At 40.7% G+C, this 27,965-nt stretch overlaps 1 protein-coding gene and 1 long non-coding RNA gene across 2 annotated transcripts in view; both read right to left on the bottom strand.

The window, feature by feature from the left end:
• Positions 1–26,912, bottom strand: part of LOC148897835 (uncharacterized) — a 57,074-nt gene extending 30,162 nt beyond the window's left edge. The window contains exons 1-2 of the long non-coding RNA XR_016114982.1: positions 26,882–26,912; positions 16,039–16,148 (exon numbers count right to left, since the gene is read on the bottom strand). This is a non-coding gene — a long non-coding RNA (uncharacterized LOC148897835). The remainder of the gene's footprint in view (positions 1–16,038; positions 16,149–26,881) is intronic.
• lg05h15orf61 (linkage group 05 C15orf61 homolog) lies at positions 25,822–26,901 on the bottom strand. Its single transcript, XM_088996429.1, has 2 exons — positions 26,267–26,901; positions 25,822–26,197 (listed from the first exon to the last, which is right to left on the bottom strand). The coding sequence occupies exons 1-2, from the start codon at positions 26,607–26,609 to the stop codon at positions 26,070–26,072; spliced, it is 471 nt and encodes a 156-aa protein (XP_088852555.1). The 5' UTR covers positions 26,610–26,901; the 3' UTR covers positions 25,822–26,069.
• Positions 26,913–27,965: the final 1,053 nt, after the last annotated feature.

Genomic DNA, 27,965 nt, shown 5'->3' with positions numbered 1-27,965 from the left:
CACATATAATTCTTTAATCAATTGCAAACATGTATGCTTTCCTCTTCAGAACTACAGTGTATTTGAATCATATTCATAACTGGATGTGTAACAACAAAGCATATTCTCTGAATCTGAAGCCATTGTTTGGATTCACAAGCAATGCAAGACGTCTTGGCGTGAAGTCATTTTTATTGGTGTTTTGCATTTGAATAAAAAGTGACATCGGTTGTACTTTAATACACAGTATGGAATGTATGATAATTTTCAAAATCATCACGCTTCAGCAGACAAAACAAGAAACATTGTTGCAAAAACGATTGCATTCATATACACTACAGTGGGCATGTACATAACACAACAGGGAAACTGCAACGCTTACATCTTACTGTATTATGTATGCAATTTAAAAAAGTCATCAATCTTCTTCTGCTTCCCATTTTTACCTTTTAACACAAACACTTCAATCTGCTACACACGAGCTAGCGTCTGAAAATGAAAATGGCTCTGCTACACGGGTGCTGGGCACGTAACAAACTCACGTGACCAAGTCACGTGACCAAGTCGACCAATGGCGCGACCGATACAGATTTCGATAATGGCGGTACTGTATAGAAACCCCTAAGAAAATATCGATTCATCTTAAATATCTTTTGTATCGATATAAACATTGCAAAATGGCCGGCGGGAAATGAAAAAGAGCACCGTAGTAACCGGATTATCGTAAAAACCACGAATCGTACTAAACGGAACTAATTATACTTAAAAAGACTAGAAACGTGCATGGGAAATGAAATTAGTGTCGTAATAAGCAGTATTATCAATATAAACGATATTGATATAATGAGACTTGACTGTATTATTATTATTATGACAAAATTGTGCTAGCGTGATAGTTGTAGTTCTAAGGGCTTGGCTAAAACTCGGTTCCAAGTATCCTTTCTGAAATGCGACTCGTGTGAAAATGTAAGCGAGGTTGGTGATGGAGTAACTGAGAGGATGAGGTAAATATACAATCGAATCAGGCGATGCCTGAAGTCCTGAAATGTTTTCGACTGTCGTCACAGACCCCGTCATGGCTCTCTTGCTGCGGGTTGAATTGCGGGTGCGTTAAAAGGGAAACGGTCATGATTTAATGATGACACTGGTTCATTCAGTCACAGAGGTTGGGTTTCCAGTCAATGGCGAACTGATATGAGCCAAGTTGGGTTTACTTTTACTGAAGCGCAGGTTGGTGTCCAAGCGTCTAACACTTAATCTCCCTGGAAGGGCAGCAAGAGGGTGTGCGGGGTTCCCGAGGGGAACGTCCTGTACTGGTATTATCCGGTAGCAACTCTGACGTGAGGTCTAGTTTATTTATGATGGATCATCTAACCGTGTCTGCCTTGCTACCTGCGCTTGTTTGGCTCTTGCTCAACACACTGAGGAATTCTAAAAGGACAAAAACTAACTTCTAAATGTTTTTTAATTGTATTTTTTTTGCAATAAATAAACGTTAACCCTTTCAGGTATATCTGGTACTATCGTGGACAGGTTATAGTGTACAGCGGACAGTGTATAGTGGCCACATTGTAGTTATGGTTTCCTCTCGAGGGCCGTTATGAATTTGGGGAAGCCATTAAAATGTTTAATCCCCTTCACATATTAGATATAGAGTGCATAACAAATTAATGAAGAAATAGTTATATATAGTTACATACTAGTTACAACTAGTATATATATATGCATGCATATATATCTCATCTCATCTCATTTTCCGTACCGCTTATTCCTCATTAGGGTCGCGGGGGTTGCTGGAGTCTATCTCAGCTGTCTTCGGGCACGAGGCGGGGGACACCCTGAATTGGTTGCCAGCCAATCGCAGGGACACAAAGACGTACAACAGTCACTCTCACACTCACACCTAGGGACAATTTGGAGTGGTCAATCTGCCTGCCATGCATGTTTTTGGAGTGTGGGAGGAAACCGGAGGACCCGGAGAAAACCCACGCGGGTCCGGGGAGAACATGCAAACTCCACACAGGGAGGCCGGACCGGGACGCGAACCGGCGACCTCTGCACTGTGAAGCCGGTGTGCTAACCACTCGACTACCGGGCCGCCCATGCATATATATATATATATATATATGCATATATACATATATACACACATATAAATATATACACAGATATGTTTATGTTTGTTTGTTTGTTCAAACAACAGTTTAATAAAAAAGACAGATGGACAAGTAAAAAAAAGCTAATTGTATTTCGGTGTTTTCAAACCGCTCCCTTTCTCTTATCCACACAATCCTTCTTGACCAATACGCAAAGTAATGCCCAGGAGAGAACCTGGCAGAATTATTTTGTGGGAAAGCAATCGAAAATAATATCCCTATTGACCTGGTGCACACAAATAAACATGGTGTTATAGTGGTTGACCTGACTACATTTTTTTTCTTTCTTTGAGAAACACTGCATGTATATGAGACGTTGCATCAAACAAATGACAGGGCACAAAAAACGCTTGGCCTCCTCCTACCAAACAAAATGTCTCGCGCCCAAGTGGCAGCCCGCACGTCTGACTCGAAGCTAAATAATACTGGCGGTGTGAGTAATCAATTCTCCTGGATTACTTAAAAGCGGAGGGCAAAATAGGAACAAATCAGCAAAGCTCTTCTGCAACAAGCGCCATAAAGGCAGAGAGCAGCAGAACACTATAGATTTTCTGGGGGTGCTCAATTGCGTGAGAAGTTGTTGGGCTTTCATTATTGACTTTCTCGGTATGGTGGAACTGCGGTAGTTAGGTGCCTTTCCTCAACTCTAATTATGGTGTCATAAACAGCAGAGGCCATTAATGAAACCCACTCATGGCTTTACAGCCACAGATAGGATTTGGAAAGGCGAGCGACGAATTGGGGGGTGGGATGAAAGAGGCATTAGGGCCGCCTTGGTATCAATCACAGCAAACAACTCCTCTGTTGAGTAACGAGCATGAGAGCTGGTCAATAAGTCCGTCGAAGAGCCGTCGGACTGTAATAGAGACACAGCGGAGGATGGGAGACGTTGGCACTTGACCGGCGGCAGCCTATCACAATCATAGCGCACCAGCCGTGCATCACGGAGGGGGCAAAAAAGTCAAATAAAAGGTTGTCAATGCCGCGGTGTGCTTTAGTGAAAAAAATCGATACCATATGACACATGTCACGTTTAGAGAAATGTCTACTGACATATTTGCTTTGCTTTTTGCATTGGAAACGTTTTCCTGAGCACCATTTCACAAGACAACAAACATGAATGTCAACTCAGTGAAGAAATAAAGGAAAGGTCAAGTTTCATGAGCAAAAGTGCCATGGAAGCACCCAAGCAGCTATGAGGGTCACCTCAAGTTCAGATGCTGGAAGCGAGGTGGGAGATCAATAGAACATTTGCACAACAATAACCGTGACATATGAGACAGAAGAAAATGGCGGACCTGAAGAAAATGGATTTGGTGGGTTGGAATGTTTCATTTGATTTGGATGAAAGTCGACTGCCAAGAACATCAAAGGCAACGAAAGAATTTTAGGTAGCGGTAAATCAAGGGTGTCAAAGTCATTTTTTTTTTTTTGCTGCAGGGCCATATTGTAGTTATGATTTGCTCTCGGGGGCTGTTATGAATTTGGGGAAGCCGTTAGAATGCTTAATCCCCTCCACATATTACATATAGGGCACAATAAATTAATGAATAACTCGTTTTCAAATCTAATGTAATGAATAATGACTGTTATTGTGGTTTACATGGAAAGGAGCATCATTGAATTCAACATGTGTGATTTGCTTTCGCAGGCTCAATAAAATGCTGTGGCGAGCAACATTTGGCCCCTGGGCCTTGACTTTGACACCAGTGTGGTAAATGGTGTTTATTTGCAGGAGGAATTTCATCTTCCAGCGACAAAAACGAGCTTTTCAAATTCTGCTGTCTATGTCTATATCTCAATGGCTTATTCCAATAATAATAATAATAATAATAATAATAATAATAATAATAATAATACATTTGATTAATAAGCGCCTTTCAAAACTATTAAGTAGTTGTTTCCGTGGTGATTCTTGAGTTTATTCACCATTGCCCACAGTGAAAATTATTTTTTCTAAAATCGCTTAACGGATATAATCACACATAACATTGGGGTCACAATTATGCTGCTGTCTGAATTGGAAAGCCTGCAAAAAAAAAACAAAAGACAAAAAACAAAGAAATAAACGGTGTACTTTCATCTTTCCAGCTGCACTTCATCTTTTGTGCTCTAAATGAATCAGAATCAGAATCAGAATACCTTTATTCGTCCCACAATGGGGAAATTTGCAGTCCACAGCAGCAATTGAAAAGGGATGGGGTTGGGGTGGGGTGAAAGGATAGAAAACAAGATATTCTAAGCATAACAAAATAAAAATGTCAACTGTATACTGTGCAAATGTAAATGTGCAAAACTGTTCCATAAGAGAAAAAAAACCTGTCTCCATGAAGCGTATCCGGCTGGTCCAGAATGCTGCTGCTTGCCTCTTAACTGATACTTGTAAGAGGGAGCACATAACTCTTCCTCTGGCATCCCTTCACTGTCTCCCCATACATTTTAGAGTCTTAAAATCTCATTACCTCTCCGAGCTCATCCACCCTTACACACCTTCAGGTCTTACGTCTGCTGACCAGACATTAATAGATGTGCCAAAAACTAAACGGGGGGTCCGAGGGGTCGAGCTTATTCCGTTGCTAGTCCCACTCTCTCCACTGACCATTGGGCAAGCCCCCTCGCTGCCCATCTTTAAAACCCGTCTCAAAACTCACCTGTACTCTTTGGCATTTTACTCTGCATTATTCAGACTTAATCTTATAGTTTTACTCCCTGGTGCTTTCTACTATCTTTGTGACTGATTTATTTCCTGTATATGACAGTTAAGTGCCGTGTTAAGCGCTTTGTTACAGCTTCAGCTGTTGTTAAAGCGCTATATAAATCAATGTGTATTGTATTAATATTTTAGATTAACACCACGGCGTAGCCCTCAACTGGACCCGTGCAAGTAGCGGCCCTCCTTTTGACGTCCAGGTCGACACGCACTGGCGGTATGATGACCGCATCGAAGCCATCTCGTACTTTGTCGAGTAAGAGGCAATAAAATGTAATTACAACATGTTTGACTATTTGCTTGGAGACACAATCGCAAGCGGACCAAGCAATTTCACGCTGCCTGTAAAAAGCGCACAAGGAGAGGGAGGTGAGGGAGTTACGGTTGAGAGCCCAAGACGCTGATGGTCTTCCGCGGGACGCGATGGAGACTCGCCGGCTGCACGGCTAACCAAGACGAATATATTTGACACATATTAGATAAATATTTATACGCCATAAACCGCGTCAATCAATCCCCCACGGGCAAAGGGAAGCTATTCCGCAGCGTGTCAATAACAGATTCCGCCGGCAGATAATCATTTTTCTCTCAAAGGCAGTTGGCTTGATATGACATCGATACACGCTGTCAGAGTTCATTTCAGCCGGAGCCGCGGGAAAAAGCGTCTCATGAAGGGGTTACGGGCCCCTTTCTATTCAGCGCCATCGATCGGGAGGCGGCCGTGTCAGTTGAGTGGGATGTCACGTCTTATGTCGGATGCCGCATTCAACGAGCGGGAGACTCCAGGTCTGCCGTTTCATTCGGCCGCGGTGTTACAGGCGACAAGGGAGGGGGGGGATGGGACGAGGGGGTTCAGGCCTTTTAATTGTCTGGTTGAGACTTGACTGCGTACAAGGAGCGGAGGGCAAACGCGGGCCCCAAATGGCAATTGCACAGAGGCGCTACTCTGATACGCCGAACATACACAATCAGTCAGGATAAAGATCTCACCCTCGGCGCTATGAAAGGAGGAAGTGAGCAGCGCTAGGGGGTTGGAGGGGGGCGAGGGAGGAAGGAAAAAAAAATCAATACGTAACCGCTCATTTTGGAGGGACATGTGTGTCACAGTCAATAGGAGTTAATAGGCTGGCTTGTTCAGTGAAGACAGGCAGCTTGGGAGAAGGCCCCACTCTGACAGCTTAATACATACTGAATGGCAAGCTGCTTGCCCGGAACACTCGCCGCGGATACATCAAGTCGGGAATGGGAGCTGATGGGCGCAGGCAAAAGTTAATTATAGAATAGAGCTGAAGGTCTTACACACACAACTACAGAATCACCCATCCAGTAATCGGAAGAGACTTTATATGCACCATAGCGCCGCTCAAGTCACTAACTTGTACCGGATGCATTTTTATTCTCCGTTTTCAAAATACAAAAGATTCAACTTGATACCATCGCCAAAAAAAGGGTATTTGGCAGTTTATTGTCACCACCACGTCCTTTTGACATGACCTTATTCTAATTGCATTCACCAGACAACATATTGATATGCAGTGATACCTTGGCTTACGAACTTAATTGGTTCCCAGACAAAGTGGCTAAGGTGAAAAGTGTGTATCCCAAAAAATAATTTCCCATATGAAACCATTAAAATGAGAATAATCCGTTCCCAGGTCCCAATAAAACATATTTTTTTCTACTTTATAATTTTCTAAGCCTTACAACTACACAAAATATACCTTGTTTTTTGGATAATAAATGTGCTATGGTATTATAATTGAAGAAATAAACTATACTGAATAATAAAGTCGTTTTATTTACCTTTGGGATGGTTGAGAAGGTTTCTTCAGCCGTCATCTGTACAAATTTGAAGGTTTCGGACGTTTCGCCTCCTATCCAAGAGGCTTCGTCGCTGACGTCGCTGGAGCATTAAACACTTGATGAGGAACGTAGCCTTCTTCTTTCACCATCTTGAGGAATGATCCCTTGTAGGTGCTTTCTCTGTGATAATTTTATCTAGTTCCTCATCAATTGAGTTCTGTTTAGCTGGGTTGGTAGCTTTTTGCATCAGGTGTACAGATGGCTTATCCGGGTTATTTGTGGAGCCTGATTGATGGGATATTTTAACCTTCCAGTCTACACTCTGCTTTTGAACTATCAAAGTTGAAACGAGTCCAAATTTCACTGTTTTCTCCCAATTTTGTCACCATTTCACTTTTGTTTTTTTGTTTCAAGCTCTGTTGTCTCCCTTTCGTGTGTGTGTGTGTGTGTGTGTGTGTGTGTGTGTGTGTGTGTGTGTGTGTGTTTTCTCACTCTCTCTCTAACCGAAGACCCCATTTTGTTTTGGGGAGAACGGCCTCACTCTCTCTCTGTCTGTAACCCCCACGCCCTCACTGCTGCGTTCTTCACCAATCACGTGGCTTTAACCGAAGACTGGGGACGGGGAATAGAGGACAAAACAGTCTGCCACCATTTTTTTGTTAGGAGAACGGGCTCGTTCGCGAACGACACATCACTCATTGTGGCAGCTCCGTGTGTATCCCGAAAATAGTTTGTATGCCAAGGTAAAATGTTCATAAATTTAAACCGAAAAGTTCGTAAGTCAAGGTATCACTGTACCATAAGGCACACCGGAGTATAAGGCGGACCCCCAACAAACAGTATATCTTCTAACTTTTTCCATATATGTGGCGCACTGGAGTTGGAAAAAAAGTGTTCTGCCATCACTGTAGACAATCATGTGATGGTCATGTTATTTGAAGAACTTATTTATAATTTAAGTTACGTTTGATGTAGACTGTTATGTTTTTTAAAAAGCCTTCCCCTTTTCTCGAACTGTGGCCACTCGAAATACAAAAACAGGTTCCATGTTATTACTGTATTTTCTGGTGAATAAGGCGCACTGGGGTATAGGGCGCACCTTGCGGTGGCGGTGTAGTCTCGAACTTTTTCCATAAATGGAGTGCTCCACCTTCAATGAATGAAAAAGGTTTTCCAAATATAATATATAAATATATCCAAGTTTTCCATATATAAGGCAAACCACATTATAAGGTGATACAGATGATGGGGTTATGCACTTCTTCTTCTACAGGGAAAAATGATGTCGGTGGCTGGTGACAGTAATTGCGAGACCTATTGCGGCTCAAAATGACTTCACATATAAGGCAAACCTGTGTATAAGGCGCAGGGTCATCTTCTGATGAAAGTCAAGGACGTTGGGTGCCCCTTATATACCAGAAAATATAGTACTTTTAGTTTAAAAAAATATTTGTGAAAGAAGCAGAAAGTTTTTTCTCAAATTTATTCAGGAATTGAAGATATGACATGGAGCGCCATTCCCGAATTTGTTTGGGTTTGATTTTTCTTGCAAAAGTGTGCTGATAAAGTGCTGGTCAAACCTCTGGCGATGTTTTTCCCTCCCAACTGCCTTTTGTATAGTCACCCCCATTTCAAGCTCAGATAACTCCAGACCCATATAACGTAGTAATTAACTTTTTCCTGATGAGAGAAGAGCATCTACGGCAAAGGTGTCAAAGTCAAGGCCCGCGGGCCAAATCCGGCCCGACACATCATTTTTTTCGGCCCGCGAAAGCAAATCAAACTTGTTAAATTCCATGATGATTGCTAAAATCTGAGCCAAAATTTCATATTTTTGGATGTCAACCACAATAAAAGTCATTATTCTTGACTTCAGATTTGAAAACGAGTTATTAATTAATTTGCTGTGTGCTCTATATGTAATATTTGAAGGGATTTAAACATTCTAATGGGTTTCCCAAATTCATAACGGCCCTCAAGAGGAAACCATAACTACAATGTGGCCCGCGGCAAAAAATGACTGACACCCCTGATCTACGGTGTCTCATGCTGCATTGAATGTTTACGTAGTCCTAAAACTCAATATTGTGCAGGTCCTGGAATTTGAGTGACAATGACAAAAACCCTGGCATTAGAGTGGACACATTTTTGCACATCGTCTGGCGTTGAATGAGTTAAATTCTCATTGTGCATTCCGTTTCCAGGAGCAGAAGTGACAAGTGATGCGTAATACTTCCAAATAGAGAAGACCCGCTTACCTGAGAGCAACACGCTCCCCTTCACTTTGATTATTTAGCCACAAGGCTCATCAGTACGGATTAATTGGCTCGGGGCTTGGGTGGGGTACCTTGTGACAAAAAAAAAAGATATTTTACATTTTACTTGAGCAATAGCCACATCTGCCAAACTGGCTAATAATAACTTCATTAATTGAGGTCTACAGGTCACACTGTTTGATTCCATAAAGACGGACTCTGCTTTTAATTAGCACCTATTAAAACTTCATTTGGATGAATAATATGTCTTAATTTTAAACAGCTAATTAGTAGTTAAGTATACGTACTTTATACAGTCAAGTCATTGAGTATTTCACAGAAAGGAGGTGTCGGGTCTCTTAACAGGGAGTGATAACAGAAATGTGTTCACACCCTGTTGCATTACTCCGGCGGGAATATTCATTGGGCAAACGAGGAGTTTCGGAGATGATATTAAAATGACTTCTATTGTGTTAGCAATGGTTAGAGCAGAATGATGGCTGGCATTCCTACCACCTCGGTGAAAAGATGAGGAAGGGAGGGAAAAAATGTGGCTTGGCTCCAATTGACATTTCAATAAGTGGAACAGAGCGTTAGCAATTCATTTCCAACTTTTCTGAAACAATTATTGAGATGGTACCTCCAGGCGGTGTACGTTCCGGGTCCCCGGAGTCCTACCGGCTGAAAGAGTAATTGACTAAATTGTAGCGCACACATCGGGGCCATTTACAAATTTGCCAAAAATGAATCGTTTAAAATGAAATGAGGGTGAGTCTCAAATTAGCAAGGAGAATGATTGAGATGTGGCTCTGGGAATTAAGAAACACAATTTAGAACTCGGTAGAAAGAAGCATCCTATGAATAGTCCAGCGTTACTCACCAAAACCGCTCTGACTCATATTTAAATATCAGCGCCGTTTAATGGTTGCTCAGAAAGACACGACGATCTGCAGTGTTGATTTTTTCCTTTTTTTTCTTTTTTCGGGATGGCTCGATAGATACACAGAAAGATCACGGAAGAACAGACTGTTACAGGAACCAAATTCTTTGAGTCTTTGCTAACTACATTGATACAGAGATAGCTAACAGTATCAAAATCATCTGAAGCTTTATGTATTTATTTTCTTAACTTATTAATTAATAAATTTATGAATGCATGTATTGAGTTTGAAACGTATTTATAAATGGACTAATTTAATAATTAATTAAGTGACTAATTTATGTAGTTTTGTTTATGTGGTTTTGTTTAATTGTGTGTATAAATGTTTATTTGATTATCTATTTATTTATTTGTTTGTTTATTTATGCATTCGTTACTTTGTGTTTGGTTATTATTTAAGTGCTCATTTGTTTATTTTTATTTGTATTTTGTTTATTTGCGTCTATTTATGTATTTATTTTTATATTCATTTTTTTTGTTTATTTACACGTTTGTTTATTTGTGTCTATTGATTTTATTATTCATTGTTCTATGTATTTATTTATTTATTTTGTTCATGTGCTTCTGTTTATTTGTGTATTTATTTATTTATTTATTTATGCACATGTTAATTTGTGTGTTTTTTTTAATGTAATTATTTATTTCTTTAATATTAATAATAATAACAATAATAAATTTAATTTCTAAGCGCCTTTCAAAACTCTCAAGGACGCTTTACAGTCACGGGATTTTTTTTATGTGCGAGTGAGCAGCGGTAGCCATTCGCGCCAGCTTTCACTCTATCCGGAAGTAACACATTTATTTGTTTGTTTGTTTATTTACACAGTTGTTTATTTGTGTTTGTTTATTTATTTATGTGCGTGTATTTATTCTTCCATTTATTAATGTATTTACATATTTATTTATGCGCGTGTTTATTTACGTGCATATTTATTTATGTATTTTATATTTATGTACTTGTTTTGTATTTATATATTTGTTTATTTGTGTTTGTTTATTTATGTCTTCATTTATTTATTTATGTTATGAGTTTTTCACAAATGACCACAGACTGACGACAAAGTTGGATATTATCAGATGAACACAAAAAACACTGGCGTTGGCAATGTGGCGTTAGCTACATTTTTCAGGGTGTAGCCATTGTGGGGGTGGAGGGGGGGGGGGGGGCAACAACAAACGATTGCGAGTGTGAAAGGCCTGACGGCGGGCATGATTGATTGTTGTGCAGGCACTGTGTTGATTGTTGCCTGTTGTTTGATTCCTCTGGCTCCCAGCAGCCACTGCTCTTATCGCCCCGACAAAAACCCTCCCAAGCACTGATGAGTAATTACTAAGTTCATTAGCCACGCTAGTGGTCCAGAGATGTATTACAATGAGATTTGTCATCAAATGCCCCCTTCCTCCTGTTTTTCCTCCATACATATCTGATTCTCACATGTGAGTTCGAAGGGCTAATTTGGTTTACTGTTTAATGACAATGAATATAAAACTGAGCGCGAAATGGGATTTCTATGAATATGATCACTCAATTCTGCAAAGGCACACAAAGTTGTGAAAGCTTTGATAGCATTTTTTGTCACCCTTTGTTGGCAACAAAGGGTGACAAAAAATGCATTGACACTCAGCCCCACTTTGCCCCAGTCTGCGGCTGGATGGATGCATGGCTTGAGGAGCCCGCGATGAGAAGAAAAGAGCGTCAGCGCAGAGTGTCATATGTGGAAATGTCGCGGCTTGGAAATGAAGCGGATTTACATGGAATAGAAGGTGTGAGACAATGTCTTTTCATCAATGGATGCTACAGTTTCATGCTTGCTTTCAACATTTAACTTGTAGCAAACGTGCACATTTCACCATAATGCCCCTGATCCACTGGTCAAAAGGAGGCTTAGAACTGCTTCATACAACAAAGAGGGCGCAGAAAGTGCTTAAGATTGAATGACTACCTATGTCTTTTGCGTTGTCATATTATTTGTTTCTTAGGTTTTATTTTTTGTTTTTGACTTCAAGATAGCGCTGCGAGAGTGTCTGCCTTTACAGCAGATCCCGTTTTTTGTATTTTTACTTCTTTCTTTCCTTCCCTCATCCTTTCATCACCCTGCTGCTATGAAATGTCAATTTCTCCACTGTGAGACTAATAAATCCAATCAAAGTATACCAGGGTTCGTGCAAGGTCGCAAATGTTCGCAAAACCTTCACACAATGTTCTCCAGCGGTTGGAGCAACTTCTTTTGAGGCGAGGAAATTTTGCTCACAATCCCAAACCCGAGACTAGAGAAACCCTGGCCAACATCCCGCGATTGTTTGCCGCATCTTGAACGAACCCTAACAACCTCTGACGAGACTAGCCCTTTTTCTGCAACGTGCTAACCACTACTGGGCCGTTGTTCGAATCTGAATGTCGCTGTTTTGCATCAACAACTCCAATGGACCCTTATGAGTGTTGTCATCCACTGCCATTATTCTTTTCATGCCTAAAGACTTATAAAATAAAAACAATTCTACTGTGTGTTATTATTATTTGTGCATGAAAGCCTGAATGACTCCAACCGGCCGACGTCGAATTATCGCGTCATCGTCGGTGTGCTACCAAAGAGCCACGAGCAATCACAAGCTAATGGCAATGTCCAAGTGGCTTTTCTCTAATAGGAAAATTGTTATTTATTGATCGGCACTTTGTAACCCCTCCCAGCGATACTCCAATCACCTTGGCTGTCAAAAATACGCCGCGCGCCTCGGCCAATTTGATAGCACACCGATTGCCATTAATGGCTCGATTCCAACGTTAATTACTTTCAACGTAGCATCATCTCCCTCCAAAGAGTCTCGCTGAGACCGCTGGCGTGCCAGCAGAGGACGGCGGGGGGTAAAAATGATAGGTGAGAGTCGTTGCTTTGCCTCTGACTCCTGGCCATTAGGCAGCGTGATGGGCTTTTTCTTTTCCGGACCATTTCCCGTGGTCAAAATGGCCTCAAAATAGCATTTGCGGTTCAATAGCAAAGACTTCAAGTGAATAATCAGGAGGGTGAAACTGTAGTTATAATAGGGGCACCTTTGGGATAAGCATACATAACGGGGTGTCAAAAAACACTGTCGGATTTCTGGAGGGCAAAGTGTTTCAAGTGTATGCTGTTGGCTCTCGCTCCAACATCTGCTTTTAATTACTCAATTAGCGCCATCATTTAGCCTCCTTGACATTCATCCAAATGGCAAATCATAGCCGGAAGTTGTTTCTGTTGAAACAGAGCGTTAAGCGGAGTCATGAAAAATGCATGGACGATAATGTATATGGATACTTAACTAATTGAAGCAATTAAAGGGAAGGGAAGCGGTTGGGGTAGGAACAGACCGGCTCGGGCCCCGCGGGCAGCGGGGGTGACATCTCTGATCTACAGTCTTCCTGCTACATATTCAACGATGCAGGCCTGAGGTCATGATTTCCACAGACAAAAGGTCTCTCACTTCAGTCATACGACAGCGGGGACAGAAAAATTCAAGCGTACCAAAGGCCACGGAGAGCAGATAAGCTTTTGGTCAAAGATGCTTTTCCAGTGACAAAACAAAAAGATTATAATTATAAATCCCATTCACGAAAAACTGTAAAGATCCGCACATGCTGAGTTTAACAATATTACTAAAGACCGGCGTACTCCGCGCCGAACCCCTAGCACAAAAAAATAAAGACTGATCATAGCCCTGCGGTAGTGATTTTCTGCATGCTATGGTTGCATAAATAAACATGGGCATAAATACACAGAGGACACTGACTTGGACGAGATGGCCAAGTGGGGGCAGGTGTTATTAAAAGGGCTATTTATCACTGTCACCCCTCGCAGGTTCGATCCCTCTCTGCCCTCCGGCGATGTCACTACAGGCCGCACACCCACAATGTGGCTCATCTGAGCAAACCACAGCAGATACGTAAACCCGGCTTGACCATTGTGAGAGAAACTAATCCGTTCCCAGGTCCCCATAAAACACAATTTTGTACTTAATAAGCTTTAAAGGACAACCGACATCACTTTTTTGTTTCCTAACTGACATCAGAAAAACGTTTTATAGCATCTAAAATGCCCAAAACACGCAGTATGATATTTTTTGTCAAATGCAAAACACCAATAAAAATGAATTAAAGTGTCTAAAAAGTACTTCCATTTGAAACCGGAAGTGGGCAGTTTCAGAAGGTCCCGCCCCCTTGTTCGTGGTGTCATGCCCAGACGTCTTGCCTTGCTCGAGAATCAAAACAATGGCAGCAGATTTGGAGAAGATGCTTTCTTGTGACTCATCCAGTTATGAATATGATTCAAATAGTTCTGAAGAGGAAAGCATACATGTTTGCAATCGATTAAAGAATGTATTCCGGTCATTTTGATGCATCTGGAGAGAAATGTACTGACAAACTCTTTAGTACTAAAAGTACCCAAAAAAAGGCAGAAGATGGCAACAAAGCTCTGTGGAAATTGTCTCCTGGGAGGTTTTGTCAGCGAATGTCAAATACACTGTAGAAGTCTTGATGCAACACACAACGATTCCCCATCGCGTTATTTATGTGTTTTCCCATCTAATTTCGCCATCAACACAAAGTTTTCAGACCAAACAAAGTCCCGCAAAATGCATTGAGGTGATGCAAGGTATGCCCTTTCTCAGTCAGGGGTGTTCCTTCAGTGACGTTACGTACGGACTCGTCACCAACTCAAAAACAAGACTTCCGGAATATTCAGCGCGAGTCTTAAAACGTAAAATATAGCTATATGCGGTGGAATCTTAATTATCTCTGTTGTCCTTTAAAAACTACACAAAATATACCTTATTTTATGTATAATAAATGTGCTATTGCATTGGAATTAAAGAAATCAACTGTGCTGCATAATAAAGTCATTTTATTTACCTTTATAATAATAACAATAATAATACATTTCTGTGGGTGAGCAGCGGCAGCAACACATGCCAACGTTCACTCAACCCGGAATAACTCAAATAGATAGAACAGGGGTGTCAAAGTCATTTTTTTGCCGCGGGCCACATTGTAGTTATGATTTCCTCTCGAGGGCCGTTATGAATTTGGGGAACCCATTAGAATGTTTAAATCCCTTCAAATATTACATATAGAGCACACAGCAAATTAATGAATAACTCGTTTTCAAATCTGAAGTCAAGAATAATGACTTTTACTGTGGTTGACATCCAAAAATATGAAATTTTGGCTCAGATTTTAGCAATCATCATGGAATTTAACAAGTTTGATTTGCTTTCGCGGGCCGAAAAAAATGATGTGGCGGGCCGGATTTGGCCCGTGGGCCTTGACTTTGACACCTGTGTGCTATGGTATTGTAATTAAAGAAATAAACTGTACTATATAATAAAATCGTTTTATTTACCTTTGTGATGGTCGTTGATGGCTTGATGGAATGGAGTGGCCGGTTTCCTCAATTTGGGGAACCCATTAGAAATCATCATGGAATTTAACAAGTTTGATTTGCTTTCGCGGGCCGAAAAAAATGATGTGGCGGGCCGGTTTTGGCCCGCGGGCCTTGACTTTGACACCTGTGAGATAGAGAGTTAGCTAGCTAGCTAAAAGCTGGGATATGTAGTCAAATGTGGGGTGGCTCTTGGTAGATTTTCTTTCCAAATACCTGCGAACGGCACGCTTGTTCATTTTCCGCACTCTTAGTAAATCGATTGCAGCCACAATCATCCACTTTTTCTGAAGCGCTGCAGTAAGTGAATTTGCTGGACAATAAGTACAGAAGGTTGGAGAAGTCACACTATTCTTCAGCCCGAGGGGAAACTCGGCTTCTTTTGCATCGACATTTGCAGACTAGAATAAATAAAGAAATAAAAATAAAACTGCACTGCAATTAAGGCCGCATCCGATGTGGACGATGCATCAAGCAGGGTTGTTGCTATTTCCCTCTGAGCCAAATGGCCTTTTCGACCGCCGGCAGCTCGCAACGACAATGATGACACACAAGTGTGGAACGAATACACTTACTAGGTCAAGGGTGTCAAACCATTTTTTGCCGCAGGCCACATTGTAGTTATGGTTTCCTCTCGGGGGCCATTTTGAATTTGGGGAAGCCATTCGAATGTTTAATCCTCACCACATATAAAATACATAGCGCACAACAGATTACTCATTCGCTGCCATTCCTGAATGTGTGTTTTGTGTTTTTAGCATGCTGCGTTTAAAAGGAGTACCTTCATTCATTCGCTGCCAGAAATGTGCTCGAAGCACGTCGGCATCCACGTCCTCTTCAGACCACCCTTGACGGCATATTCACTCCGAAGACCAACGAGTGCTCTCAAGACTATGAAGACACAAAGCGATGGTTGTTTGTGTTGAGGACTTAGCAGTTGGATTTGTATCTTTTAAAAAAAAAACACTCAATTTTTACACCTTCTGCCCCTCCCCCACCAAAAAAGAGGGTAAACTTAACTCATTCACTGCCATTCACAAATTCCCCAAAAAATCAGGTATTGAAAAAATGACATAGAGCGCCATTCCCAAATTTGTTCGGGTTTTGTTTTTTTCATGCTTGGGTGCTGATAAAGCGCTGACCATGGCCTCTGGCAATGTTTCTTCCTTTCCACAAGGGGGCAAAATTTCCTTTTTTTCCATATTAGCGCTTTGTTACTGCTTCCGCTGTTGTTAAAGCGCTACATAAACCAATATGTATGTATTGTATTTTGGACAGCCGCCCTCATTTCAAGATCAGATAACTCTAGAGCAGTGGTTCTTAATCTTGTTGGAGGCACCGAACCCCACCAGTTTCATATGCTCATTCACCAAACTCTACTTCCAATGACTGTGCCTACTAACTGCAGTCTAGACTGAGGGGTGGACCTCTGTGGCGGAGGATTCACAGAACCGCTAGAGTACAATCGAACCCAGGTTAAGAACTACTGCTCTAGACCCGTATCAGAATCAGAATACCTTTATTCGTCCCACAATGGGGAAATTTGCAGTCCACAGCAGCAATTGAAAAGGGATGGGGTTGGGGTGGGGTGAAAGGATAGAAAACAAGATATTCTAAGCATAACAAAATAAAAATGTCAACTGTATACTGTGCAAATGTAAATGTGCAAAACTATTCCATAAGAAAAAAAACCCCGTACATAGTGCAGAATCAAGAAATGCATTTTGATATATTGCAACAACCCATATTTACAAGTGTCCAAAAATTAGGACGTACTTAAAAGGATAAATGTCCATCATTTTTTATTTGTTCTCTTTTTTTACATTATGTACAACTCTCATTTATTGTGCAATAATCTAATTGTAACATGTATTTGTGACATTTTGATCCATTTTTATGCTTTCAGTAACATTGATGTCTGTATTTTGGGGAGTGTGGAGGGCGCTCAGAACAGATTAGGGCATTTACATGGAAAACGCGTCTCGACTAAGACAATTTTCGAGTGAAGCCGTTTCTTTGACGTCCAATTAATTTTATAAGTAGAGGTACCATCGTATAATCAAAAAAATAAAGGTGATACAAAGCAGAATCTGAAAATTACATTCTATTACATTGCAAAGTGGATTTGATTTCATACAAGGTCGCCGGAACGGCATCAGCATTTTATCTCCACACAACGCATCTTATTGTGGAAATAGAAGCTCTTCATTCTTGACATCCAGGGGCCACACAGCAATCCACTCAAGATTAATGAAGTGCTTACTTAACCAATTTAAACCCTTAATTCCTATTAATTCAACATAATAGCCACCCTCGCTGGCAGAATTAACAACGCTTTGGCACTAACCCGCAAATCTCTATAGGCCTGGAAAGAGTCGATCCGGCAAATTCAATATTCATTGACAAATATGTACGGATGTATATCACTGTTAAAATGCATAACCTCCTGTGTAAGACCCCTATCAAGCGCGCTTTACACCTGTATTACATTTTACCCTCAATCAGCAGCTTTTCTCCACTAGCCGCCTCCCGCGAGGAGCAGAAACCATTACAAGGAGACCGCAGCTCATTTGCAGAGAGATTGGAGATCATACCGTATCACGTGAAGAATTTCCCGACGACCAAATTGATTTATTCCGTTCTGATGTTTGCATGCAGCATCTGTATTGCTGTGTTTGATGTAAATCCCCAGTCTAGGAATGAGTTTCGAGGGTCGCTGCTTGTCGTGCAAAACAGAAATATGGCTTTGAAAAGGCACAACAAGCAAAAATCGACATAAGGGAATATTCTTCATCTACTTTTTAATAGTTCAACATGCCTTGCAATGAGAAACGGGATGCCGGCTAACAAACAGAACGGAAAATAAAACATGCTTTTATTCCACAATGTGCTCAAACAAAAGACAAAAGCAAATAAATATTCAAGACAACTTCAATTTTAAGTGATGAAAACAGATCAAGCGACGCCTGTGGCGAGAGGCGCCTGACTGCAAGCTGGTGGGGGGTAAAAGACAACCCGGGAGAGGGGATTGAGGGGGGTTATGAGGGGTGTCTGTTTTTAAATGAGCTGAAACTTTAAATACTGCATAATATATAACCAAAAATGGATCGTTCATTTAACGCTGGAGAATAATAAAGAGGAAAACTATTAAAGTTCATTATACACTTAATGTCAACAGAGTATTAAGTCCGACTGAAGCACACATCACACATCGTAAAGTAAAGCAAAACAAAAGCATCCGTTTTGTTTGGAAGGAACAAAAGAAACTTGCGATTTTGTTTACATGTGCAAAAGCAGTTGGGAGGAATATGGGTGCCATTTTGACTGCCATTGCGCCTGTAATGGGCAGCATTTTCACTGCCCCCTTTATTCAGTGTCGAGGTCTGTGCTGTTTGATAGTCTACGACTGGATCGGTGCATGGCTTGAGGAGCCCGTGATGAGAAAAAAGGAGCGTTAGCGCACAGTCCCGATGCGTGTGTGGAATTGTCGCGGCTTGGAATTGAAGCGGATTTACGCGGGACAAGAGATGTGAGAATCTCTTTCGTCAATGGATTCTACAGTGTTTGTTTTCAACATTTAGCTTGTAGCAGACATGCACATTTCACCATGACGTCCGTGATCCACTGGTGAAAAGGACGCTTTGATCCTCTCCTCTTTCATCTAGAACTGCTTCATACGACAGAGGGTGCAGAAAGTGCTAAAGATTGACTGTTTTTTTGTGTTGTGTCTCATTCTTTGTTATTTAACGGTAGTTTTTTTACTTCAAGATGGCGCCGCAAAAGAGGCTGCCTTTTCAGCAGCTCCTGTATTTTGTTTTTCTACTTCTTTTTCTTTACTTTTCCTTTCATAACTTTGCTACTGTGAAATTTACAGGTATCCACTGTGAGACGAATAAAGGCTAGCCCCAATACAATATAATGGAGTCTTTTTGAGACTAACCTACTCAAAGAATGTGTAGCTTGGACCCTGTCATGTGGCCTGACGATAGCTTAAAAAAAAGGATGGAGGGCAAGAGAACCAGTGCGCACTGAACAAAATGCATTAAAACAATTGCGCGGTACCTTAGAACTTCAAAACCCAAAGTAAAAGCGATCAACCAAAGCAACACACATTCAAAAACAGGGAACCATAAAACTAGACGGCAACAATGATCTCAACAAGACTGATAGAAACCAAGGTAAAACAAAATGCAAGGCAACTGATGAGACAACAAGGAACACCTGGACAAGACACGAAAGGGGGTCAGCGAGCTAATTGGTTGGCACAAGAGACCTGGATGACAAGAACGGGTGGAAACCAAAACAAAATGAAGACGACAAAAGAACATGAGGAAACAAAAGTATCCATCCATCCATCCATCCATCCCTCCCTATACGTCTGTGTAAGCTCACAGTTGTACGTGAGTGGTCCATCGATGAAAAGGTTTCTTCGGGCATCATCTGTACTTCTTTGAAGGTGTTACGCTCCTCATCCAAAAAGCTTAGTCAGCACAATTTTAGTTTGCTGACGAAGCTTTTCGGATAAGGAGGGAAACGTCCGACATTTTCAAAGAAGTACAGATGACGGCTGAAGAAACATCCATCCCTATAAATAAATAACTTAAATCAATACGATTACCATGTACTGTTTGTCAAGAACATGAAATAAAAACAAATAGAATTATCGTATTTTCCGGTGTGTAATGCGCACCGGAGTTTAATGCGCACCCCCAATGAATGGTATATTTTCATTTTTTTTCCATATATAAGGCACACCAGACTATAAGGCACACCTTCAATGAAAGAAAAAAGTTTCCCAAATATAATATAAAAATATAAGTTTTCCAAATATAAGGCACACCACATTATGAGGCGCTACAGTAGAGGCTGGTGTTACGCACTACTTCTTCTACAAAGGAAATGGCTGCTGACAGTCGTTGCGAGACCTGTTGTGGCTCAATATTACGTCACGAATAAGGCGCAGTGTCATCTTTAAAAGCAATGGTCACCAACCTTTTTTGCGCCACGCACCGGTTTAATGTCAGACAATATTTTCACGGACTGGCGGATAAATACAACAAAATAAAATGAAATGTATCACGTGTGATGTGATTAATGATATGAATGTATTACGTGACCTAGACAAGCGTTTTGACATGCGTCAAGTCATAAGTCATAGACGGATGTAATCTGGTAATTTTTCATTTTTCAAAATAAAACATAGTTCGGACTCAGATAATAAATAAAATGGAAATTATGTAAATTATTTATTCTTTCTGCACGGCCCGGCACCAAATGACGCACGGACCGGTATCGGTCCGCGGCCCGGAGGTTGGCGACCTCTGTTGTAAAGGACAACCGACACCATTTTTTTGTTTCCGAACTGACATCCGAAAAACGTTTTATGGCATCTAAAATACCCAAAACACGCAAGCTGAAGTTTTTAGTCAAATGCAAAACACCAATAAAAATGACTTAAAGTGGCCAAAAACTGCTACAAAATGACCTCGGAAATGAGTTTCAGAAGGTCCCGCCCCCTTGTTCGTGACGTCACGCCAGGATACTCCAGAATCAAAACAATGGCTTCAGAGAGTTCAGATTCGGAGACGATGCTCATCCAGTTATGAATGTGGAAATGGGCTGAGTTGTCTGCTGGGAATTTGTGTCAACTAGTATCAAATAGTAGTCTTGGTGCAACACACAACAATTCACCATCGTGTTATTTATGTGTTTTTCCTTCTAATTTCGCGATCAACACGGATCAGCACGATGTTTTCAGGCCAAACAAAGTACCCAAAATGCATTGTGTTTCGCTTTCTCGGTCAGGGGCGTTCCTGACGTGACGTCACGTCAGGCATTGTTATCAACTCGAAAACAAGACTTTCTGAATATTCAGCGTGAGTCTTAAAATGTAAAATATAGCTACTGTATATGCGGTGGAATCTTTGTAAAATACGCTCAGTAGAAGTCATTTGAAGTGATTTGACAAATTATGGACACAACTTGTGTCGGTTGTCCATTAAAGAAAATCAAGGCTTTTGGGTGTGCCTTATACACTGGAAAATACGATACCTCCAACCCTTTGTCAACTGTTCAATTTTTGCTGGAGTCTTGCCTGACAAAATGGAAATCTACCAAGACAGTAATCAAAAGCAATCATGAACAAAATTACAATGTTTTTCTCCCACGGAGCTTCCGTCTGGCTGTCTGTTGGAGACGTTTGTAAGTTGAAACGTAATGAGTTTTGCGTTTCAACGGTCTTCAAATTGGGAAAATGCCATGATTCCCAATGTGGTGACAATGTGCGATGACACCTCTGCATTCACATGGAATTCCAACGTGATTCTTAAAGTGGCGCGATTAGAAGCCCGCTGTTAATGGAACAAGCGACATCCGGAATACCGCATAATGATAACCGTGCGAGTGTTAGCTGCGGGGGTTATTCGCACAATAATTGTTTCTGCCAAACCATACATCTAGATGACAAGAGGGGCGGGAGTGGGAGTTCGAGGGGGGATATACTCCAACTTTCCCTGTTAAATAATTCATTTAGGAAGCTGCAACTATTTCAAGTGTGTCGCCAAGATGATTTTTTTTTTAAAGACGACATAACGTATCTAATTAGACTTTGCAATTAAATTCTTAAACACATCGCCGCAGCACACAATTTCAGCACTTGCTTTGCTTTATTTACCCAAATCCTAAACAGTACGAGTACTTAAAGATTTCACCTTGACAAAATGTATTACCGGCATCCGCACACAATTAAACTTAGCATGAAGGCTTTAATTCTTTGTTCATTAGCACTCGAGTCGGGCGCGTTGGCTAATTCGGTCGCTTCATAACAGTGTTCGACTATAGCGTGGGCTATTGCAAGGCATCCATCTTGTGGCAAATGTAGATAAATATGCTTCATTTGCGGTGCGGCGCTGCTGATGGGGAGTGAGTCTGAGCTCCCCAAACCACCCATCCACCACTGCCGTATTTGAGAGTATCTCAAAAGGTGAAACCCTGTAAACAAATACAGCTCACAGTTTGGATTTCAACAACCTAAATCGTCGTGGAAAGAGCTCACAATGCCGCAGTCAGCAACAAAACCCTACACGACTGCGTCTGGCCATGCGGCCGTATCAATGCGGCGAAGGGGTCGAAGGGTCAATGAGTAATTAAGACATGCTTGCCTGAGCATTCCCCATGCACACTTTGAGTCCTGATGAAAGGTTGCAAATGAAAGGGAGGCGAACAGGGGGCGGATTTCAGTGTAGCTTGACACCACGGATCACATTTCAGTAAATGTTCCTCGTTCAAGGCAATTAGATGATTAAGATAGTGTGGTGTCATTGCACGGTTGAGGGGGATTTTTACACGTGAATGATGCATGAGGTTTTGACATTTGATGAGCGCCGCCAAAGCCGGCCGGGTATGCAGAAAAAGAGAAGTTGGGTGAAAGCGATGCAACAGTTGTTGTACGGTAAGTACAATCTCTAAAACTGAACCAAATCCACTTCGGGACTTAATTTCATTTATTTATGTACTTATTTATTTGTGTGTTTATTTATTTATTTGTTTGTTTGTCTCTCTACATATCTATCTATTGTATTTTTTTATATCTACCATATCTATCCGGTATCAATCTATCTATCCAAAAGTCAAAGTCAAAGTCAGCTTTATTGTCAAATATGCTAATATGCATGACATACAGCACAGATGAAACCACTGTCCTCTCGAACCCAGCATGCAAGGCACTTATAATTACTTAACAAACATAAACATGAAAACGCCAATCCAGTATCTATCCGGTATCAATCTATCTATCTGGTATCCACCTATCTATCTGGTATCAATCTATCGATTCGGTACATTAACGGACATTAAAGAGACAGGCAGACGACAGAGAGAGAGTGAGAAAACACACACACACACGAAAGGGAGACGACAGAGCTTGAAACAAAATAAAAAAGTAAAGAGTGAAATGGTGAGAAAATTGATAGAAAACAGTGAAATTCGGACTTGTTTCAACTTTGATAGTTCAAAAGCAGAGTGTAGACTGCAAGGTTAAAATATCCCATGAATCGGGCTCCACAAACCCCTCCCCAAGCCATCTGTACACTTGATGCAAAAAGCTACCAACCCAGCTAACGAGAACACAATTGATGAGGAACTAGATAAAATGATCACAGAGAAAGCACCTCCAATGGATCATTCCTCAAGATGGTGAAAGAAGAAGGTTACGTTCCTCATCAAGTGTTTAATGCTGAGGAAACCGGCCAGTCCATTCCATCAAGTCATCAACGACCATCACAAAGGTAAATAAAACGACTTTATTATACAGTACAGTTTATTTCTTTAAATACAATACCATAGCACATTTATTATACATAAAATAAGGTATATTTTGTGTAGTTTTAAGGCTTAGAAAATTAGAAAGTAGAAAATTATGTTTGATGGGACCTGGGAATGCATTATTCTCATTTTAATCGTTTCCTATGGGAAATAATTTTTTGGGGATACACACTTTTCGCCTTACACTCTGTCTGGGAACCAATTAAGTTCGTAAACCAAGGTATGCCTGCTGATTTTACAATCTTCTACATCTTCTAACACCGTTAATAACCTGATCCAGAGAGAATCATCATTTTATTCCAACACTATCTCTGTTTATTTGCGAAATAAAATTAACCTTATTTTGATGGAGTGGCCGAGGAGTCACACGGCTCACCACTGTATTACATAATGCTGTAAAAAACACTCAGAGTATTTAATCATGTTGTTTTTAAATTGTGGGTTTTACATGTTGGTCAAGAATGTAAGATTTGTTTTCAGAATGAAATGACTAATGTACAAATATGGGTTATGTCATGACTGTATAAATGAACATACTTGAGAAAACGAAAACTCCCTGTACTTCAGAGGAGTACAATAAAATAAATAATAGCCAAATCATCTTCGTATTTCAATCTGCGACCCAGTTAAGTGGTCTCAGACAAACAAATAGGCATGTAAGGTATCCTGTAAAGAAAGGGTCAAAAGGGGACATTGATTAACGTGGATGACAAGAAATTCTACCTTTTTCCACATTGCGACTGAAAATGAAGAGGCTAGAGACAGAAAATTGAGGTCGCTGATAAATGCTATTAGGAGGAGATGTATGGGGGGTGAGGAAATCAATATGGCAGTTTGTCACGCTGCTTCTCCCAGGGAGCACAACTGTACAGCAGAAGGTAAGCGGCTGCCCCGTCAGCAAAGCACATTATCAGAAATCAAAGGCTGAGGAGGGCCTGAAGGAAGACGTGCACGTGTCTGCGGACAAAGGCCGTACTTTGGTGATTAAACCCTATTTTATCAAACCTGTCTTGACGCACTAACACTATTGACTCACTGCTGCATGCAGGCTGATCACTAATTCACATTGAAATAAATGAACAGGGATGATCCCGATTTTTGGATTGGAGTTTGAAATGGAGTACAGACGCTCCCCAATTTACGAACGAGATACGTTCTGAACGGTCGTTTGTAAGGTTAATTTGTTTGTAAATTGCTTAAGTGCTATATTTTGTATGGACATGTATGTTTAAAGGACAACTGACACCATTTTTTTGTTTCCTAATTGACATCAGAAAAACGTTTTATAGCATCTAAAATACCCATAACACGTGGGCTGATATTTTTAGTCAAATGCAAAACACTAATAAAAATGAGTTATAGTGTCCCAAAACTACTTCAAAATGACCCCGGAAATTGAGTTTCAGAAGGTCCCGCCCCCTTGTCCGTGACATCACGCCAGGACGTCTTTGCCTTGACCTAGAATCAAAACAATAGCTTCAGATTCTGAGAAGATGCTTTCCTGTTACTCATCCAGTTATGAATATGATTCAAATAGTTCTGAAGAGGAAAGCATAAATATTTGCAATCGATTAAAGATTCGAGCGGTCAGGACTCCAATGTAGCGTCCCAGAAAATGCACAAGATGGCGCCCAAGCTCCGTTGGAAATGGGCTGATTTGTCTGCTGGGAATTTGTCTCAACTCGTATCAAATAGTAGTCTTGGTGCAACACACAACGATTCACCATCGCGTTATTTCTGTGTTGGCCTTCAAATTTCGCCATCAACACGAAGTTTTCAGACCAAACAAAGTACCCAAAAAGCATTGTGTATCGCTTTCTCGGTCAGGGGCGTTCCTGAAGTGACGTCACGTCAGGCATCGTCATCAACTCGAAAACAAGACTTTCTGAATATTCAGAATCTTTGTAAAATGCGCTCAGTAGAATCAGAATCAAGTCATTTGAAGTGATTTTACAAATTATGGACACAACTTGTGCGGAGGTGTCGGTTGTCCTTTAAGGCTGATATCAGTCCATTTAAGATTTTATTTAAGATTTAAGTATGTTAAAGGATTGTATAAGTAACCTGTATTGGTTGGCACGGAAAAATAAACATTTAATAAAATATATGCTCAAAAAAGATTTGTACAACATGTTACTACTGCATGTCCGTAACTCGAATGTTTGTACGTGGCTCGGACTGTGTGCTATTAAAGATGTCACATGCATAAAGCTACAAAAAGCCACTGTAATAGAGTAAGATATTTTGGAAAACATTTTTCATTCATTTTTAATGATAAGTGTGCTTTCTAAATAAACTCTGTGTTGTGTGTCAGTGTAATAACACGCACAACCGACTCTTCCACTACAATTTAAAATATTTAATAATTCAGCAGAAAAGGACTACTTCAGACACAGACTGGAACTGTATAAGCACTGTACCTTCTTTCGTCAACTTTAATAACATACTTGTTCTTGTTTTGCATTGGAATAGTGTTTGTTTTGGGTGGACTCAATATTGAGCACCTTCTTCTTCTTTGTAGGCAAAATAGACTGTGACAGGACCGACGCTCGTCTGAACCGTTTCTGCAGCACCCACAACCATCCAGCAACCGATTCCATAGGCCAAACAGGGAATACCTGCAACAAACAATGCCTATTGTTTGTTTGCTTTGATGGAGCATTTATTGATCAGATAATATGACTCACCGAGATTTATCACTTTGAGCATGGTGAAAAACTTGTCCTCGAAGTCCAGGTTCTGCGGAGGTGCTTTAGTGCAGTGGTATTTTATGAAAGGGAAGCAGCCTGTTCTCAGAATGTGGTAGTTGGATCCCCGAACGCTCCAGTTAAAGTTCGACAGTCCAAACTGGTCGTTGTGGACGTCGGAGTAGCGGACACAGTAGGAGGTCCACGGCGGAAGGTTCCGTTGCTCAAGGTGGCAGGTGAGTACCTCCGAAGCGGTGGAACGAGGTATTGATTTTGTCAAATTGCTCGGAAAAAGCGCGATTTTTACAAATACGTGGTGCACCTTTTTCAAAAAAGCCCTCATAGCTTAAACTCACATCATATGTTACATATTGTTTTGTATGTTCAAAATGACCTACAGTACTCGCGTTTTAACGAGCTACTGCATATTTAAACACAGGCGACATGACTGGGTTGGCTAAAGTTAGTAGAAACGAAGAACACACACTACTCCAAACAGAGTAACATACATAAAGACAAATGTTTTAAATACATGTACTGCGTAAATAATATATTTGCCCCTCAAGGACAACAAACATGAACTTGCTGACCGGAGTTACACTTGCTGCTACATACCGGTGAACAGGTCCTCACATGACAGTCGTCCGGGTGGAAGCAAACGTGGCGGAACTAATCCATCACTCCACTTACCCCACCACCAAAAAACAAACAAATAAATAAATAAACTGAAATAGGATAGTATTCGTATTACACAGTGTGAGAAGTTTTATTGTTAGTGGTAAACGTGTTTTCGATCCAAGCCGGGACTTTGGGTGCCATAACTGAGACATGTAGCATCAGATCTAGGATAGGTATTCATGAGGAAACAAAACTCTAAAATAAAGCCAAATCCAACCTAAACAACAACATCATCACAGTGGCATCTTAAAAAAGCAAATGATATTGGATTGACTGAAAATGAAATCTCATTCACACATTGGCTACACTTTGAAATTTGGAAACGTAATTTTAACTCCTTGTTTCCCAGAATGTGTAACTTTCATAATATAGACGGATCGTTAAGCCATAAGCAAGCTACCTGAAACCTCCCCCCTTCATTTTAGAGGATGATATTCATAATGAATGACAGGTGACAGATTGTGGATAAAGGTGTCCCTGAAGATTCACTGACACAGTTCTAATTTCAAAAAAAAAAAAAAATAAAAAAAATAAAAAAACATACATTGCTCAATAAGAAACACTCACCTCCTTCATTTGAGGATTGTGGTCGAAGTAAAATTTAAGTGCACTTAATTCTTGGTGATGGAGTGTGATGAGCACAATTGACTGAACAAGAAAAAAAGGGGAAAAAGGTCAAACAAAGAATATGTGATGAGTAGTTATCCACAAAATATATTTCTCCATCTGATACTTTTTTAATTACATGTACTGTGATAGATGATGGGACTGGTTCATGTTCATCTGCAGCTATCAAAAATAATGTAATAATTTCACATATCGGTTGGCTTGTTCACTTTTATAGAACGTGGTCACCCATGTGCTGTCATCCTTGCACATTCTGATCAAATAATGGCGTATTTCAACATCCATTAGGCTAATCGGGTACCCTCGGTAGTCCGGTAATTCCGGGGAGGAGAAATTAATGTTCAGAAGATCTACCAAAGTTAAAGATGGCTTTAATAATAATAATAATAATAAT

The sequence above is a fragment of the Hippocampus bargibanti genome, linkage group LG05 (assembly GCF_051943395.1).
Source record: "Hippocampus bargibanti isolate YZ-2025 linkage group LG05, ASM5194339v1, whole genome shotgun sequence".
Lineage (NCBI taxonomy): Eukaryota > Metazoa > Chordata > Actinopteri > Syngnathiformes > Syngnathidae > Hippocampus > Hippocampus bargibanti.
Note: the sequence above shows the minus strand (reverse complement) of the source record. Positions and strands in the feature narration are given on the sequence as shown.

What these genes read in the sequence shown, in the direction of transcription:
- lg05h15orf61 (XM_088996429.1), bottom strand. Translation starts at nt 26,609, where the DNA reads ATGAGGGCTTTTTTGAAAAAGGTGCACCACGTATTTGTAAAAATCGCG. An exon ending in GCTCAAAGTGATAAATCTCG is followed by an intron (nt 26,198 to 26,266) that starts GTGAGTCATATT and finishes TGTTTGTTGCAG; the next exon opens with GTATTCCCTGTTTGGCCTAT.